The sequence below is a fragment of the Phoca vitulina genome, unplaced genomic scaffold (assembly GCF_004348235.1).
Source record: "Phoca vitulina isolate PV1807 unplaced genomic scaffold, GSC_HSeal_1.0 scaffold1, whole genome shotgun sequence".
Taxonomy (NCBI): Eukaryota; Metazoa; Chordata; class Mammalia; order Carnivora; family Phocidae; genus Phoca; species Phoca vitulina.
The window spans coordinates 42,979,361-42,999,336 of NW_022589704.1; the positions used below are offsets into that span (position 1 = coordinate 42,979,361).

General features: G+C 36.8%; 1 protein-coding gene across 5 annotated transcripts in view; it reads left to right on the forward strand.

The window, feature by feature from the left end:
* Positions 1-19,976, forward strand: part of STAT4 (signal transducer and activator of transcription 4) — a 95,709-nt gene that overhangs the window by 40,290 nt on the left and 35,443 nt on the right. For all 5 annotated transcript variants that reach the window (XM_032405975.1, XM_032405966.1, XM_032405994.1 and 2 more), the window contains exon 4: positions 19,624-19,722. In XM_032405975.1, coding sequence (XP_032261866.1) covers positions 19,624-19,722 — 99 coding nt within the window. The remainder of the gene's footprint in view (positions 1-19,623; positions 19,723-19,976) is intronic.

Consider the following 19,976-nt stretch of genomic DNA (forward strand, 5'->3'; position numbering starts at 1 on the left):
AGTATTTGAATTCAATAAATACACTGATCAATATCAACTCCAGTATCACTTCACCAACATCCTGGGTATATCATCAAGCACCGAACACGTCACCTTTTCAGACAGCAACATTCTTGTGCGATTCTCTTTATCTTTCTCACCTAGAGGGTTCCAGGAATGCTCCCACATAAAAATGAGATTTTTTCCACATACTGTACTATTCTTAACAGGATCTGGCCTAATTCGAATGCTGGGCACAGGCGCACTGTCACGGGGACACAGTCTTGCTCTGGCCCTGGAGCATGTATGTTTGCTTTGCCTAAAATGATTTGTTGACTCACGCGCACTTTTTTCAGAAAGCTCCTTGAATTGGACACATTTTAATTTTTTTTTCTAAGCAGCCACTAAACCATGAAACTTAAACAGAATTAGGCATGTGTTTTGATTTGTCTTCTGCTCTGCCAGGTTGGAAGAGTTCCCAGTACCAAGTGATTTATTTGGCAACACAACCGCAAAAGCACAAATGAGACCCCAGAGGTTACGAGCTCTTTTGTAAGATCTGTGTTCTGATGGATGGCTGATTATTTTTGACTTGAGACAGGTTGATAGCAAAACAAAAATTAAGAGAGCTAGCATTCTAACGCCATTTAATCCAACTCCTAATGTTACCGATGATTCAATTGAGGCCACAGTGACCTGACCGAAATGCCTCTCTCAGTAACAGAAAGCCGATTGACCGGTCATCTTCCTCCTGCTTTTGCTTCTGCAATTTTCACAGGAAACCCCAGTTACACACCCACCATCTCAGACCATCCCAAGCCCCCCTATGCTGATGCCAACACTATCCCACTCCAGAAGTTAGCGGTGATTTATTGTCAGCTCATCTCTACTAGCAGGGATCATTAAATACTATATTTAGAAACGAGGAGCAACCTAAATGTCCATAAGAGGGAAATGGTTCCACAGATTGTGCCTAGGGAGATAATTTAGTAGCTTAACCTTATTTAACACCATGTTTTTTAAGATTATTTAATGACATGGAAAAATAATCCTGGTGTGTTATTTACTAACTGTGGAATACAAACTTACATCTCAATTTTATATCATACTATATATATTTAAAAAATAATTTTAAAAATCTGGAAGGAAAAACATAAAAATGTTAATGATGCTTATCTTTAGTGGATAAAATTAGGGATGATTTTTATATTTCTATGTATACTTTTCCTGTGTTTTATATATTTTATTCATTGATATGGTTATATTTATAATCTGGAAGACAAAGAGTGTTATTTCAAGCAATCCCCCATGTATTCATAATCAACTGGAAGAGGGGAGTTGGTAACTGTACAAACTATCCTTTTTTCCTTTTAATGAATATGTCAGCATGAATATGATGCATAATGTATGTGCCATCCACTCATGACTTTGGCTTGGGTAGGAAACTGTAAAGACTTTGGCATTTCTTTTGAAATGAGAACCACTGGACGGCTTTGGTAGAAGAGTGGCTTGACCCAACTTAGATTTTAACAAGATTGCTCTGGCTGCCATGTTTAGCCAGGCTAAACAAGGATGGTAGTGGTAGAGGAGGTGGTGAGAGAAGTTGGATTTCAGCTAGTTACACAACATGACGTTAGATTTTAAAAAGTATTTTCCCACAACCTATTCTTTATTATGTGGCAATTTAAATATGTCTTTTATATATATTTTATCAACCAAGTCTGCTTTTACCTTTCCTTTTCCAACACCTGCTCCTATACTAACAGTTGTTCCATCTCCATGGAGAGTAACCAAGGTTTGAGACTATGACTTTCAAAGACTCATAGAGGCAAACAGATTGAAATTAAAACTTCAAAAGCATAATATGAGAAGAAGAGATGGTACGTAAGATCGGGAATGTTTCTCAGGAGGGAAAAAGAGAAACTGGGGTAGAATTAAATTTGTGTTGGACCTAGGAAAGGATAGATTTGATACCACAAATAATAAATGGGCAATGTGGGAGGCACACTTGAAGCACACAGTGTAGGGAAGTGGAGGAAAATAGATTATGAAAAACAGAGACAGAAAGGCCAACACACACATAATTAAAGAGACCAAAACAAATGGAATAAAAATAACAGTCAAAAATATATTCTTAGAGGCACCTGGCTGGCTCAGCCAGTAGAGCGTGCAACTCTTGATCTCTTGATCGCAGGGCTGTGAATTCGAGCCCCACATTGGGTAGAGAGATTACTTAAAAGCAAAACAAAACAAAATGAATATAAATATAGATAGAAGAATACTTTTTCGGGTTGCCAAAAAAAAAAAAAAATTTGGAGGTAGAGTTGGGAGATTTAATGAAGGTATCCTACATTCCTTATTCTGACATGGAATTTCAAAAGCTTACCTTTTACTCCAGACACTATAAATGAGGTTTCGATCACAATGTCATGCAACCGTGGTGTGTTGTGATGAGTGCAAGTGAAAACGGCCGAATTAGAGTTGGAGCCACTGGGAATTGTGCATAGCCCAGCCCATGCTTTCAACCCCGCAGTGCATAGGGAGAGAAGCAGGTACGAACGTGAAACCACCCACCAGGTGGCTACGGTGGAAACACAGTGGAGAACCACTAGGTGCAAAAATAACTTCTGATAAAATTAAAGGTTAAAGCTAGAAGCCTGTCAAACTATCTGGATAAATTCCAAAAATAGTGGAGAAGGTGAAAGAAAAGAAGTATGGACTGTATAGCACAAGACAGGCAAAGAAATAGGAAACCAGGTGACAAAGTAAAACAAAATCTATTAAAAGCAGCAATGAATCCCAAGGGGGTTAAGCTCTCTTTAAAAACAAGAAGATTTTCACTTAGAATCAACACAGAAAATTCAATAACATGCTATTTACAAGCAACCCCTAAAATGAGGCTCCAGAAGAGTTAAAAGTAAAAAACAAGGCAAAGATCCATCAGGCAAATACAGACAAAAAGAAAGCACGGTCAATATGTATGATGTGATTATAACATCATAAAATAGAAATGAGATGTAATAGCTGACATTTCTTTAGTACTAAGGACATGTAACATCTCGTTTAATGCTCAAGATGGTTCGGAGGTTGTTAGGTAATGTCAAATTCCAGTCCAAAAGCAATCATCAGGACAAATACGATATGGCTGTAAGAGACAATTTCAAATAAGCAGCTACCATTCACAGATCAGTAAGCAACAAAGCATTTTGAATCAACACGTAAAGCAAAAGTTATAATAAACACAAGATATAAGTCAAGTAGTAGTGGGACACTTTAACACACTTTTCTGTTTCTGACCTACCAAGCAGGCAAAAACAAATGAACAAGATCTAACTGCCATCATTTGATGAAGTTGGTTTAACAATATATCACAGCATTTTAATGGTGAAAATTGCAAATAATCTAAATGCCAACAGTGGAGAATTTATTAAACAGATCAGACTAGGGCTAGGATAACCTTTTAACAGCTATTAAAATGATATTGTAGATGGTTATTACACAGTTAAAATGTTAAAAATGATATTGTAGAGGTTTTAATGACATTATGATTATCAGTTAAATGGAAAAGCAGATACATAATGACATATAGGATGTGCTCTGAATTTTATTTTTTAAAGTGTGTATAAACATATGTAAATATATACACAGAGAAAATAACCTAAATGGGTACATCAAAATACTAACATCAGTTATCTCCAGATGTTGTGATTATGGGTAATTGTATTTTCTCACTGATTTTTCTACTTTAAAATTCTCTTCAAAGGGTATTTTACCTCTGCAATCAGAGAAAAACATAAATGACCTTTGTTTAATGATTGAGTGGGATCTTACAGACATCCCACTGATTCTCACAACCTAGGAGAGAAAGGGTACAGATTTCATAGGGGAGGAAATCAAGGCTCAGTGAGGTAATGTAGCTGCTTTTTTTTTTTTTTTTTTTTTTTTATGTCATAGTTAATGGCAGGACTGGGGTAAAACCCTGACTTCTGATCTCAAATCCTGAGGACTTTCCAGGGCATCCTTCTGGGTAAACTGTGTCTCCACAAAGGCCTTGTACAAATGCTGCTGGTTCAGCATGTCAAGTGACCGAGGTCCTGAGGTAATAAAATAGAGAAACCCATACAGCTTAATAGGATTTTGCATCCAAGCTGATAGGAGAAGGTGACTATATTTAATTAGCTGTAAGTGAGCAAGAAACTAAGGCAATGAGATCAAACATTTTGATGGAAGCTGGAAGTGGAAACAGTCATGGAAGCTGGAGCCAGTCAGCTTCAAAGTCTCTGTCACCGAGGGACAAATTTTACCTGGTTAGCATCTTTTCTAGAGGTGCCCTGAAAGAAAAAGATACTCTAAGCATAAAGATGTTAGCGTGGCTTGCATTTTAGTCCTGTCTAAAGACCACTTTGAAGTGTCACCTTGGGCATCTGGAAACCAACAGTAGGATTCATTGTGTTAGAACTGGGTCTGTGACCTGGCTTCCTGTTCACAGTTGAGTGATAGGTCATTTGGGCACTCACTTTCCATTATTTATGAACGAAATTAGCAATTTTTCAGTTTCCCTTTCTCTCAGTTGCTAGATAGGTTGTATTAATATCTCCGCTGCAGTTCAAAATAGATTGCAGATTTTTGTTCAATGCACACTTACAGGGACACTTTGAGGGTTGCTTTGTAAATGTCAACAATCTTCAGAGAATGTTTATATTTCTTCAGATTGGAATGATTTTTCCACTTTTGCGTTGGGAGTTCTAATTTTCTAATTTTTGCCCAATATGTAAACTAATAAAAGTTTTTACTAATGGAATTTTTGTTGTGAAAATAGTTTTTAAATTTTTTTTTCCGACTGCTTAATAATACAAATCTTTGTAAGTATTCAAACAATGAAAAGTCTAAGAAGAAAATAAAAATCCTCTGAAATTCCACCAAAATAAGATAACCACTATGAAAATTTTGGTCACTGTCTTCTCATGCTTTTACTGAATACACACTCATAGAATTTACCATAAATTAGGGATTATACATGCTGCTTTTTGATTACAAACTTTTTTCTTTTTTCCCCTTATCTCCATCCATGCCATCACCCCCAAAGATATCATTGTTAACCAATGTGTGCTCCTCTATACCTATACCTGATTACTTAAATAAAATAGGAAAATGTACAATTTATGTGTATGTTTATGGAATTTTGTAAGTGGGGAAGTCAAGATTTTGTCATTTACAAAAATGAAGTTTTATTACTCGTTTCTCTGCTTTCCAAAATTTACATCACAGAAATCTCTAGATTTTAATGGTAGCAAATGGTCCATGGAGTGGATGTGCCCTGGTTATTGAGCCATTCCTGTTAGATGAGCAAGCATTTTACCTTCAGGTTTTCTCAATCATAAACAGTGTTGTAACAAACAACCTTGTGCATGCATTCTTATGGGCTAGTGCTCTTCTTTTTATGGGATAGATTCCTAGAAATGCACTTACTAGTCAAAGGCATAAGTATTTTAAATTTCAGGAGATAGTGTCAGATTGCTTTCCAAATAGGTTGTAAAATCTACATTTCCGTCAGTAAAGTGTATGAGGACCCTCTGCCCCATATCTCCATTAGCAATAGGTATTTTCATTCTTTTTCATTTTTGCCTGCCTGATGGTTGAGAAATAATACCTCTTTTTTCCATCTTAAATTTGCTTTTCTCTGACTGAGGCTGGGCATCCTTTCTCACAAATTATTGGTTATTTGGATGTGCTTTTTATCATTCTATTTACTTTCTTCTCTTGGGCTTTCTCATCAATTTCAAAGGATTCTTGATATATTAGAAATAAACCCATGCTTATATGGTCAATTCTTCTATGACAAAGGAGGCAAAAATATGCAGTGGAGAAAAGACAGTCTCTTCAGTAAATGTTGGGAAAACTGGACAGCTACATACAAAAGAATGAAACTGGACCACTTTCTTATACCATACACAAAAATACAAAATGTATTAAAGACCTAAATGTGAGACCTGAAACTATAAAATTCTGAGAAGAGAACATAGGCAGTAATTTCTTTGACATCAGCTGTAGAAACATTTTTCTAGACATGTCTCCTGAGGCAAGGGAAACAAAAGCAAAAGTTATAATTTTATATTGGGGCTACATCACAATAAAAAGCTTTTGCACAGCAAAGGAAACCATCAACAAGGCAACTTCTTCCTGAATGGAAGAAGAAACTTGCAAATGATAAATCTGATAAGGGGTTCGTATCCCAAATATATAAAGAACTTAGAGAACTCACACCAAAAAACAAATAAATCCAATTTAAAAATGGGCAGAGGACCCGAGTAGACATGTTTCTAAAGAAGACATATAGATGGCCAACAGACACATGAAAAGATGTTCAACATCACTAATTATCAGGGAAATATGAATCAAAACCACAATGAGATCTCACCTCACACCTGTCAAGAAACAAGTGTTGGGGAGGATGTGGAGAAAAAGGAACCCTTGTGCAGTGTTGGCGGGAATGTGATTTGGTACAGCCACAATGGAAAACAATGTGGAAGTTCCTCAAAAAATTAAAATGAGAAGTACAATATAATCCAGTAATTTCACTAGTGGGTATTTACCCAAAGAGAATGAAAACACTAATTCAAAAAGATGTATGCACCCCCATGTTTATTGCAGCATTATTTATAAAAGCCAAGATATGGAAGAAACCCAAATATCCATCCACAGATGAATGGATAAAGAAGATGTGATATAAATATACAATGAAATATTATTCAGCCATAAAAAAAGAATGAGATCTTGCCATTTGCAACAACGTGGATGGACCTAGAGGGTATAATGTTAAGCAAAATAAGTCAGATAAAGACATTTCTCTCATTTCACTCGTGTGTGGAATTTAAGAAACAAAACAAATGAACAAATTAAAAAGAGACCAAAAAAAACCAGACTCTTAAATACAGATAATAAACTGGTGGTTGCCAAAGGGGAAGTGGGGGGGGGGGGTTGAAATAGATAGATAGATGATAGATAGAGTACAGTTATTGTAATGAGTGCTGAAAAATGTACAGAATCGTTGAAACATACTGTACCTTTGAAACTAATATAACATTATGTTAATTATACTTCAATAAAAAATGCTTAGTATTTTTAAAAATATATTTCATGGTAAATAACTCTTTGATATGAGTTATTAATATTTTCCTCAGTCTATCATATGTCTTTTGGCTTTATGACATCTTTTTCCATACAAAAAGCATTCAAGGGTAGTGAAAAATGCATCTTTTTTTTTAATATAGTTTCTGGGGCTCCTACTATGGCTACAAGTCTCCAAACTCTTCAATTATACGTGTTTTCCTAAATTTTTTTCTAACATTTAAAAAAAAATAAGTCTCAATCTAAATAGAATTCTTCTCAGAGAGAGCCAATGTTCTCTTCTGGATTGATATAGGTAAGTATACCAGACAGATTTTTAAAATAATCATTTTTTCCCCCACTGAACCTATGTTACTTTTCTCGTGATAATTTTCTACTACTCTCTGGTATGTTCTACTAATTAGTTATATGTCAGTACTATTGATTATAATGTATATTTATGAATTAGAAATATACTTCATAGTATATGGGCAGTCCTCCTCCCCCCAACTTGGAGACAATGACCTGGTGGGTAATTGGAAGCACACACTCTGGTGTCAAATTGAATCCTGGCTTCAAGTTACTTAACATCTCTTTATCTTAGTTTACCTATCTGTAAATTGGGACGATAATATTTATCACAAACAGTTGTTTTGAGGATTAAATGAAGCAAAATAAAAAACACGTAGAAAATTTCCTGACATATTTTAAGCGCTAAAAAATTAGCCTTTACAATTTCTTAATTGCTGTGCAACATTTCTTTCATATGAACGTTATTGACTCTTCCCTTTAACCCAAACCCTCTGAAAGCAACTCTTGTGAGTCTAACTTCAATTGCATTAAATATATTTTGGGACATTTAACATTTTGGGACAGTTAACAGTTTTATGATACTATGTATCACATCCTAGAATTCTGGTATGTTTATCCTATGCTATGTTTTTAATTTATGCCCTCTTAGATCTTGTTTAGTTTTTAAAGATTTTATTTATTACACAGCGAGAGCAGGGGGAGCTGCAGGCAGAGGGAAAGGGAAAAGCAGGCTCTCCGCTGAGCAGGGAGCCGGATCTGGGTCTCAATTCCAGGACCCTGGGATCATGACCTGAGTCAAAGGCAGACACTTAACCAACATAGCCACCCAGGTGCCCCCTTAGATCTCGTTTAAAGTCTTCAATATGATGCAGTTTAAATCATATGACTTGAACTTTTCTTGTTAAATGTATTCCTAAGTTTTAAAAATTATTTTTTCTTATTATTCTGATTGTAACAATTTTCCCATTTCCAGTTCTAGATGGTTATTGCCAGTGTAGGAAGAAAAAAAAAAACATGTCATCATTCTGGAATATTAGAGCTCTTGTTTTTGCTGTACATACAATTATATCATCAGCAAGAGAGATGTGTGTATACCTTCTTTACCAAGATTGACATTTAATATTACATTTTCCTGTCTTTATAGTCTTGTCTAAATACTCTGTAATTATGATAATGATGTATCCTTGTTATCACAAGAATAGAGGTGAAAGGGTGACCAAAGGATCTCACCAGACATAAGCCCAGGACACCAATTCCTTTACTATCAATAAAAGATGTGTCTTACCATACAGAAAGCAGGAGATTCAGCTTGGGTATGAGCCCACTCGTGGGAGAACCCTCATGGTTCAAGTCTCCTCAAGGCAGCCTCACTACCAATGATACTGGTCAACCAGGGTGAGGATCCCATCAGGCCTTTGAGAAGCAAAGTTGCCATCTCCAGAACTATTTCCTACCTGCTGTCCTCTTCCAAGTACTCTCAAGACTCTAGTTTCATCTTCCTGGCTACTAGGGACCCCATGAGTAATAAAAACTCTGGAAGTATTTAAAGACAGAGGCCTAGGGGCACCTGGGTGGCTCAGTCAGTTAAGTGTCCAACTCTTGATTTCAGCTCATGTCATGATCTCATGTGCTGGGCATGGAGCCTGCTTAAGATTCTCTCCCTCCCTCTGCCTCTGCCCCTCTCACCCCCTCTAGAAAAAAAAAAAAAAAAAAAAAAAAGGCCTTTACCAACACAGAGATTGAATAATATGCTTTTTCTATTATTTCAGTTAGGAGGAGATTATTGTAATTTATTCACCTCGTCATTTGATCATTCAACATGCATTTATGAAGTTCCTATAAGGGGATAGCTATTTCAAGATTAGTCTTGAAGAAGCCCAATCCCTGCTTTTGAAAGATGCAGAGTCTACATGGGGAATCAGATATAGAAATAAATAATGGAACTGCTGTGTGAGAAGTTTTACAACACAAGTAGGTATCAAGATGTGTGCAGGGCCTGGGATTTTATTCTCCTTTCAAGCTAACAAGTGAGCTTGTTATTGTTTTCATGGGTGCTAGAAAAAGACATGTCTCTGGATCAGAGAAAATAACTTTATTATATGCAGCAAAAGCAGTAGTGTGAGCTTCATGCTCATTTGCATTGGTTCCCCCACGTGCGCCAAGTCCTGGGGTGATGCCCTGGGCCCATCATAGCTGTCTGCACACTCAGCGGATTGTGTTACAGGAGAAGGACACTAAACTTGAGGAATTCACTGTTTTTATAGGTAGGGAAAGCAAGCCTGCTCTTTACCTGGCGGGGAGACTTTTTACCTCACTTAAGTTTGCTTGCAGCAAATACAACCCTGAAAAATGAGTAAAGAATGGTCAGGGCCTTGCACTCTTGCCATATCCAGCAAGTTCATGCAGGGACACCCAGGGTCCATGGCCGATTGCCTCTATCAAAAGTAAGTATAAGTGCCGGAGGAATTAAGACCTCAGTTGTCTCAGGAAGTGATTTAATCATTTTGTAATCAAACCCATGCTCATTTTCTGTTGGTTTGTCTATTTTTACCACTGCGGCTAGCTATCTTGAGGTTCCAATAGAGAATGGTTAGTCGTTGAACAGATTTATCATAGAAACTATTATAATGTCCAGGGAAAATAAAATTAAATGCAGCTGTGGCTCAAAGGGTTTGGTTAAATAAAAAAGGAATGCATTTTTTTAAAGGCAGTAATGAATTGGAAAGGTCATTGTTTATAGAATAAAATACACCTAGATTTGAAGGGTTTCTTCTTCTTAACTCCCCAGTTCTTTTTTGTTTGTTTGTTTGGGTTTTTTCTGTTTGGTTGTTTATTTTGTTTGGTTTGGGTTGGTTTGGTCACAGAGAGAGAGAGAGAGCGGGCGCACGGGAGTGCACGAGCAGGGAGAACCTTAGGCAGAGGGAGAAGCAGGCTCCCTGCTGAGCAAGGAGCCCAGTGTGGGACTCGATCCCAGGACCCTGGGATCATGACCTGCGCCAAAGGCAGACGCTTAAGCGACTGAGCCACCCAGGTGTCCCCCTAACTTCCCAGTTCTATGACCTTCCACAAATGACATAACCCCTGGGCTTCCTAATATGTACCTTGCAGGTTACTGTCAGCATTAAAAACAAAGCCTATAAAGCCCCCTGCATATAATAGGTATTCAGTACATGGCAGGTTCTATTATAGTTATGTTCAAACATAAAAATGATAAGTAGAGTTTGTTAACATCTACCTTGTATTCTTCCTGTCATTTTGAATTAAGCAGTTCATTCATCTCTTAATTACAAGGCTGCGAATTCCCGAGGAGCACTAAATTTTAGTGAGCATAATGATCTAACTAGGCTCCAAACTCTCTTTTTTCCTCTTTTCAAAGCCAACAGTCATGTTTTACAAAAACCTTTGCCTAAATCAAGCAAAGAGAAAGATCTGATATGAAGTATATACATGTAATTTATCACTTCTTGTTTAGTTTTAATCATAAAAGTAACACATGCTCAATTATTTAAAAAAATTCTAATAATGCCAAAGAATTGAGGTAAAAGTGAAAATTTCCATTCCCCCCAACCCCATTTCCCCAAGGATAATCATCAATGAGAGTTTGATGTGTTCCTTCCAGGTTTTTTCCTATGCCTAGAGAGTGTAGTGTTAATTATTTTCTCCCAAAGATTGTATGAATTATGCTCAAGTGAAAGCACTATACTATTATTATTTCTAATTGCTAGCTTGTGGGTTAATTTTTTCTATTCAAAGCAGCTTTTAGTGTATTTATGTGCATGCACAAGTTAGTCCTAAAGAAATGACAAGAAAGTCCTTACTGTCTAATGTTCTGAAAGCCCCAAATACATACTCTTCCTTTTTCTGGAGTTTTACATTCGTGTAAATATATTTCCTCAGTCTTCATTGTCTTTATAATCAGTATCTTCATTCATTTCTGTGAAACCAATAGGAAGATTTTTATCTCCTATTTGACTTGCCATTTGTGAGCTTTAAACTCTCCTAACACCCCCAAGAGGCAACAAAGAAAACTCCTTATGTCTACAGAGCGCTTTACAAGTTACAAAGCTCTTTCTCAAACGTCTGCCATGTTGACTGTGACTCTATGATGGGCAAGCATTATTATCCCAACTGACTAATAGGACAATTAAAGCAATGAAGGTTAAAAAGTGACTTGCCTCAGGTCACACAGCTGGTACCAGCCACAAACCCAGGTCCCCTCAGTTGATTAGAGAGCTCTCTGGCTGCATCTCAGAGCAACTGTCCAGAATGAGTTGAGCCTTCACAGATGTAGAACATGGCTCAGGAAACATACTCAGAATTTACAGAAGACGTCTTGATTCCTTTAAGAAGTGTTTTCTTTTCATTGAAAAAATAAGCTAAGACAAGCTATATATACCTGCAGCTAATTTTTAGCTAGTTTATTTTAAGATGGATGTATTATTATCAGCATAAACAGAAATAAGGCATTAATCATTTCTATCCATGGAGACTCTATACCTCACTTCCTTTTTATCAAGAAAATCTTCGTGGTGACGAGACGATTTAAAACTAACTAAGCAAGAAAGGCAGGCAACTCTATTCATTTGAATTTGTTCATTCCTGCCAAGAGAAATAGCATAAGGATATGTGAGAACTGTGACTTCAATAAGATGACTTAAAAAATAAGCTTGATTTTTTAGAGCGGTCTTAAGTTTACAGAAAAACTGAGTGGAAAGTACAGAGAGTTCCCATCTACTCCCTTAGCCTCCCCTCACCCCTGCCAGAGAGTTTCCCCCATCATTAATATCTTGCATTCAGGTTGGTGCATTTATTACCACTGATGAATCAATAATACATCATTATTAAAGTCTATACTTTACGTCAGGATTCACTCTTTGTGTTACACAGTTCTATGGGTCTTATTTGCAGTCATATATCCACCATTACAGTCTCATATAGAAAAGTTTCTCTGCCCTAAAATCCCCTGTGCTCCACCTATTCATCCTTCCCTCCCTCTCTGCCCCCCAACTCCTGGCAACCACTGATCCTTTTACTGTCTCCATTTAACTTTGTCAGAAACTGCCAAACTATCTTCCAAAGTGGCTATACCATTTCAAAGTTCCTGTTGCACCATATCCTCATCTGTATTTGGTGTAGTGTGTTTTGGATTTAACCTTTCCAACAGATGTGTTGTGGTATCTCATAGTGGTTTTAATTATCATGAAAGATAATTGCTTTTTAAATCTATTAGAGTGATCCTTCTACAGCTAGATCAGCCTTAAGACAACTAGATCAGCTCTTGTTCAAATTAGTGGGGTTTTTTCCACCATAGACATGTTCTTATGATTCTAGTGAGGAGATACTAGGTAGAAGCCATTTGGAAAAATCATGTGCTCAGAATAAAGGGAAGGAAATAGTAAAAGGCTGGAGCTGAGAGCATATTGTCAAGTAGAAATTGGCCAGTGTGTTTGGCGCTGGTATGGGGCAAGGATAAAAATGATTTAACAGCAGTATTTGGGATGATAAAAGGGAAGAGAGCTAATTGGCAACCAGAAATGTGCAGTAGATCGCAGATTGCCAATAAAAATGTGAATGAAAACATTTTACTCTGTAATTGGAGACAACTGCTTCATATCCCAGAGATACCATAACAGACCTGTACCTCTGAAACAAATAATACATTATATGTTAAAATAAAAAAAAAAGAAGAAGATAGCAGAGGCGAAGAATGAAGGGGGGGAAATCGGAGGGGGAGACGAACCATGAGAGACTGTGGACTCTGAAAAACAAACTGAGGGTTCTAGAGGGGAGGGGGGTGGGCGGATGAGTTAGCCTGGTAATGGGTATTAAGGAGGGCACGTTCTGCATAGAGCACTGGGTGTTATACGCAAACAATCATGGAACACTACATCAAAAACTAATGATGTAATGTATGGTGATTAACATAACAACAAAAAAAGAAATGTCAACGTTTGAGCATAATGTGGTTGTAGGTAGTTAAAAACAATGAGAAGTCAAAATGTCTCCCATTGAGATTGGGAGAAAAGCTGGTATCGCAGAGGCGGGCGGTGCCCTGCCCATATCCCCTCGGGCCTCATCATTTTAGTTCAATGTGGTGGAGTCCCAGCATCTACATTTCTTTTGCTTCAGGGCTAATGAAGACAGGAGTTGGTGTAAAAATACCCCATATCCCCGCAACCCTTGTGTAGATAGCTCTGTCACATGTTCTTCACTGGCTCCCAGCCCATCTTAGCCAATGACTTGATAACACCCCCTTTTCCGATGCCTTATTTTCTTTGTCTCAGTTACCCTCCCTCCCATAATTGTGTTTTTTGGACTGGAATTCATATTTCAGGATCAGCTTCTAGAGGAACCCAAGCTCAGACAGTTGTTGGTTACATGTTTCTGCAGAATCCCACATCCCCATTGATTACTACTGCCTCCCTCATTCAGGGCTCCCCCGAAACTTCTCCCTGTATTTGTCCTGGGACCCACTGCTTTCATCCTGCAGTTGCCAAGTCACTGCAGCCAGAAAACAATATCCGATCATTCTTGCACAATGCAGAGGAAATTAACTAAATATAGTGTTAACTCTTCCTCCTGTGTTTGCATTTTAAAGGGGATCCTTGGAGAAAGAACTCAAAGGAGTGAATGTCTAGTTGTGAAATCTGATTCTGTGCCACCTGAATGAAGGAGATTATTTTAAGCAAGACTTCTCATATCCTTTACCTCTGATTCTGGTACTCCTTGGACCTTTTGGGAGAAAAAAAGCAGATGAACTAGTCCCTCTTTAGTGATGAGTCAAAATTAGAAATTAGATGGAAGGGCAAGAGAAGAGGAATTTGAAGGAAAGCCAAAGAATTTAGTATAAAGCAGGAACAAGAATAAAACAGCATATTTATTAATTCTAAGACTACTTTTTTTCAGCATTTTAATCTCTGAAATGAAAATGCATCTTATAATCAATAGCATCTCTTACTTATTGTTGTCAGGTGGCAAACACAATGTCATTGTCATTGCCAGTGATGTGAAATTGGGTCACAGCTCTTCGTGTTGTTGTCACTTCAGTTGAATGATGTGCACTGTTGGCGTAGCATATGTTGAGTTTAATTGCTGTTTAAAGTGTCATCAGTAGAATACTGCTTTAGGATTGAAACAAATAGCTATCATGTATGCAGAATGGGGTGGGAACAAATCAGCAGGGTATAAATTTGATATTTGTTAAGCAAATTATTTGTCACTGGATGGATGATCCTAAATTCCATATTTTCATGGAAAGTAACAGTAAAGTGCTTTATAGGATGCAAGAAAGGAAGAAAGATACACATAGGCAGAAGAAGTCATGTTATATTTTATTATTGAGATTCACGCAAAAGGATTGCCTATCATACACAAAGCAACAGTGTCAAGAGAAATTGCCAAATTCCTCACAATAGGTGAATGCAATCTCAGTGTGATAGGAAGCCAGAGTAAATGAATCATGCATTGCAAGGAACTATCTTGAAGATGTATGATATCCATTTATCAGAAACTTCCTGCTGATTTGGAACAGAATGCACTTAACTTCCAGCATGATGCCATTGAGGAAAAAGTTCAATATGTGTTTAATCAAATAGGTAATGCCTGGTGTGAGAATTTGTTTTCTTTGAGGAGACTTAAAATTACACTGTCAATGCAAAATGATCTTTAAAGGGATCAAGAATATGAGTTTGAGTTATGACAAGCAGTGTGTCACTGTAATCTTATACCTGCCAATTGCTGAAGTTACTGCCATATTTAATTTAATTTAAACAATGTCTAAGAAGAAGTTCTTTTAAAATATTATTGGGAGTGGACCCAAAGAGTATGGTTAATGGTTGAGCTGATAAAGGGCTGGTTAGAAGTCCTCTGGAATAGACATCCAGGAACCTACTATGTTTTCTAGTCTTCAGTGATTTTATGGACGTGTTTCTGAGCAGTTAAATAATAATTTCATCTAAAAGCATAGCGATATGGTTGTTAATCACGATGGCATGACTAGGCCACTACAATCCCTCAATGTTTCTGTCAACAAACCATTAAGGACCACTTGCAGAAGGAGTGTGAGTCCTGGTTCTTGTCTGAAGATTTTCTATTAAGAACTTCTGGTAAGATCAGGAAAGTGTCAGCATCAAAACTTACAGGATGGAGACAGTAGTTGTGAACACTTTAAGGAAATGCTGCCTCACGGATATTTTTGATGTCCCAGAGGACATTATTTTATGGAAAAATATGAATTCCAATGAGTCTAAGTTGAAAAGAGATTCAGAAAATTTGAATTCTAAGTATATGAAGAAGTTTTAGGAATACATTAACCAATTTACTTCACATGTATTTACCCTTTTTATATATGCACAGTACTGCTATGTGATTTTAAATATTTATATCTCCATAGAAATAAATCCAGTCCTTTCAGTAAGGATAAAATAAAAATTCCAAGTGATAAAAAGCATTATGTCATAGTTTATATTTTTGCTTCAAAGCTAAAAGCATCATTAAAGTTCAGGTCACAGAAATGGGAGCCTTGACTCACTAGTAATGTGTAAGTTTGAGTGTATGTGACAGCACCACCAGGACAAAAAGCCACAGGATAGATTTTAACATACCTCTTTCAATAATTGATCAAATTAACCAGGAAACAAAATCCACAAGGATGCAGAAATTTGAACAAAACAATGAACAAACCTGGGTTAATGAGCCTGGATAAGACATTTGCAGTGAACAACTGCAGACTTGGCAATCTCCACAAGCTTATGAGAGGTGCATCTGCTGGGCCACAGAGCAAGTCTCAGCAAATTTTAAGTGGTTGAAGTCACTCAGAACATCTACTCTGATTAGAATTTTTTAAATCTATTAAAAAAATCAGTTAAGGAGCGTCTGGGTGGCTCAGTTGGTTAAGCATCTGACTCTTGGTTTTGTCTCAGGTCACGATCTCAGGATTGGCACGGAGCCTGCTTAAGATTCTCTCTCTCTCCCTTTCCCTCCACCCCTAGGGCCCCACTCGAGAGCTCACTCTCTCTCTCTAAAATAAATAAATAAAATCCTTTTAAAAAATCAGTTAAAAAACCAGAGAAGTTAAAAAACCAAACCCTATGTTTGGAAATTAACCAGTACATTTCTAAGTAAGACTTAGGATGAAGGTAAAATTCTGATGGAAGTTAGATGTTAGAAAAGGGAAAAAATGTTATCAATATTCACACAAGATACGATTTATGTATGTGGAAAATCCAAGAGAGTCTACAGATAAATTGTTAGAATTGTTGAGATATTAAAAACACATTATTAGAGTCAATAAGAGTTTAGCAAAGTTGCTAGCTTCAAAATCAATATATGGAAGTCAAATATATTTCTACATGCCAGCAAAAACAATTAGGAAAGAAAGATACTATTTATTTTGTTATCAAAATACCAATTATATGGAAATAAACCTCACAAAAAATGTGTAAGATCCCCATAGATAATTATAATGCTTAATAGAGAAACATTAAAGAAGACCCCAATAAATGGATTAGAATACAATTATAAAGATGCCAAGTCTCCCAAATGTATCTAAAGATATAGTACCATTCAAATTCTCAACATGGTTATATGTATGGGCGCAGGTTGACGAGCTGGTTCTAAAATTTATATGGAAATGCAAAGAAACCTACTTAACATCAAAATTTATTATAAAGCTCTTGTAATTAAAATAGGCTGTTGACAAAACAGAGATAGAATTCTAAGATGGAATAGAGTTCAGAAGCAAACCCATCCACATGTGGATCTTGACTTATGAAAGTGTTGGCCCAGCAGAGCATGGTGAAAAAAACAGAATGTTCAACAAATACAGTCAGAACTGAGTATCCATATGAAAAATGTGAAAAAGACCTCTCATTATTAGCAAGCTCCAACTGAATTACAATGAAAGACAACACTATAAAGACTTAACAGAGGGAAAAAACCTCCATGACTGGAGGTTAGGGAAACATTTCATAAGTCATAAAAAGCACTAACCATAAAGAGAAGAATTAATAAGTTTGACTTCACTAAAATAGAAACTTCTATTCATTGCCACTTGGGAAAAGACAAGATACAGAGCAGAAGATATATGCACTATACATGCATGAGACAAGAGAGACACACAACAGAAAATGTGCAGTTTTTTTCTCTCTGGTGTTCTTTTCCTCCCACCAACACACGCTCAGGGGTGTTTTTTTTGTTTTGTTTTGGTTTGGTTTGGTTTTGGTTTTGGTTGCTTTTTTTTTTTTTTTTTTTGAGGTCCATATACGTGGTAACTGAAAGGTGAACATGAGTACATCTTTGATATTTACAAAAATAAAAAGCACTAATTTGGTTTTGAATCTATAATGATCAATTTTCCGTAAGAAGTTTTTGTCTCATACATTTAAGGGAGGGACTAAGTTAGGAAAAATGCAAAAGGAAAGTGAAAAGATAGCCTAGATGGACACGATGGTGATCTTGTGCTCTGAACAAGGGAGAAAAATGAATAGTTTAACCTTCTAAGACATGAGGGGAAACTGAATCTGAAAGGGAAGGTAAACAGTACAAGTAGGAAAGGAAAAGGAAAATGTGCACAATGGAGCTGACAAATGTAGAAAGATAATATCTGAATGATCATGGAAAAGCTCCTATAATGGTGAGAAAAACAAGGACAAATAAGGGTGATTCTCAGGGTCTTAGAGGAACTCCAGATCTTGGACGGGAAGAGGAGTTTTCAAATTTACATAAGTAACAGAGCCTCCAAAGGAGCCCCAGAAGAAGCCCTTTATTTTTAACAATGGAATATTTGCAAAATAAAGGCAAAATGAGAAACCATTGTTTTTTCCTGGGAAGTTGAATGGAAGGTATATGGAAAACATCAGTAGATAGGAAAATTAACAACCAACAGGAACAAATTCTAACTAGAGAGAATCTGAAATTGTCAGCATGCAGAAATGGGAAATTTGGTATCTCTGCTTAATAAAAAGGATCATTTTAATTTCTTTACCTTATGAGCTTCTGTCAATTCATTTTTATTTTTTTCTTTGGAGCTTTCTGATTTAAAAGGGAAAAAAGAGTTTTGAAGCCTGTAGAATATGGAAGAGCAGGAACTCAGAAACTTGTTTACCCTCGTTTTACAAATAGATGTCCTAATTAATGTGCATCATCTAATAAAACTGTGGCAGCAGTGAAGGTCATAAAAATGTTTACAACCTCATTTCGTCCCTTGAAAGACCCTTTGGTTTGTCAATCTGTATAATCTGTGTAATCTTCCTTTTGATTAATTGTTAATTTCCCACTTTATGGATTGTTATTTTATTTTTTTTCTCTTATTGACCCGTTTGACCATTTCGTAGATAATTAGCACGTCCTTCAGAGAGGAGGGTAGAGGGAAACTAAATAAATGTATTTGTCTACATTTATGAAGCTTCCTGTTAACCCTGGCTTGGAAAAGGTCTATTAACAAAGACGTTTAACAGTATTGACTAAAATGATGGTGTTGTTGGGATTAGTCCTATAAACCAAGACAACTGAAACTCCTACAGGGTCTTGGCAGGTAAGGTAAATTATTAGTGCCTGGGTTTCTCAGTGGTGGATACAATGGCAGCTGTGGGTTGGGTAGTACATGCTCCTCCTGAAGGGATTATAATATTTAACTCACATGGTGTACCGACCGGCTGAATTAAGCCCATAGGCTGCCAGTTCCAAGTTCTGCACCATTAGCCCGGGTAGTAAAAAATGTATATGCTTAGGTGTGATAAAAATATTGTTGCTGAAATGTGTGATAGTCTCCCTCTAGTAAATTCGTATAGTTATAAGCTAGTCAACATGAACAACGGCAAACGGGGACCAAAGAATGCTTTAAGCTTACCACGGAGCACAGAGTGAACGGGCGAACGGCTGGGACCACCCCGGTGCATAATCATTTACAAAGAAGTAACTCTTTTACCTAGAACCTATCCTAAGCCTAAAATAAACGGATCCTCCCGAGTGTGTGTTCAGGGCCTTTCCTAAGGGGTGTTCAAGAATTATTTTTAATTATTAAAAATGATTTTTGAAGAGAGAGCAATATGCTCCATAGGAGTTTCATAATACAAGTTTCTGTGGCTTTAGAATAGATTGTTGAAACAAATCCCAAATAGTTTCGTATATTTATTGAGAGATTATTTTTGATTTACAAGTAGCGATGTTTTCATATGATGTATATATTTAAGCTTTTATGTTTGTTTTTGCTCACTTTTTTTCCAGGGAAAATTTCATGGAAATCCAATGCACGTAGCTGTGGTTATTTCGAATTGTTTAAGGGAAGAGAGGAGAATATTGGCTGCAGCCAATATGCCCGTTCAGGTAATATTTTCTGAACTTGTGGTCTTGTTATCACTTGGAACTCCATTTTTCTGAAACAGAAATTCTTACCTTCTTCCCTATCAGCTCCTTCTACCTGTGTTAATGGTGCCACCATCCTTCCAGTCACTTGGAATCAAGATCTTAGGATCATCTTCGAGTAATTCCTTTTCTCTGCCTTCATACTGAGATAATTACCAAGACTTTCTAGAGTTTGTTTCTGGACTCCTCTCTATACATTCTTTTCTGTTTCCATT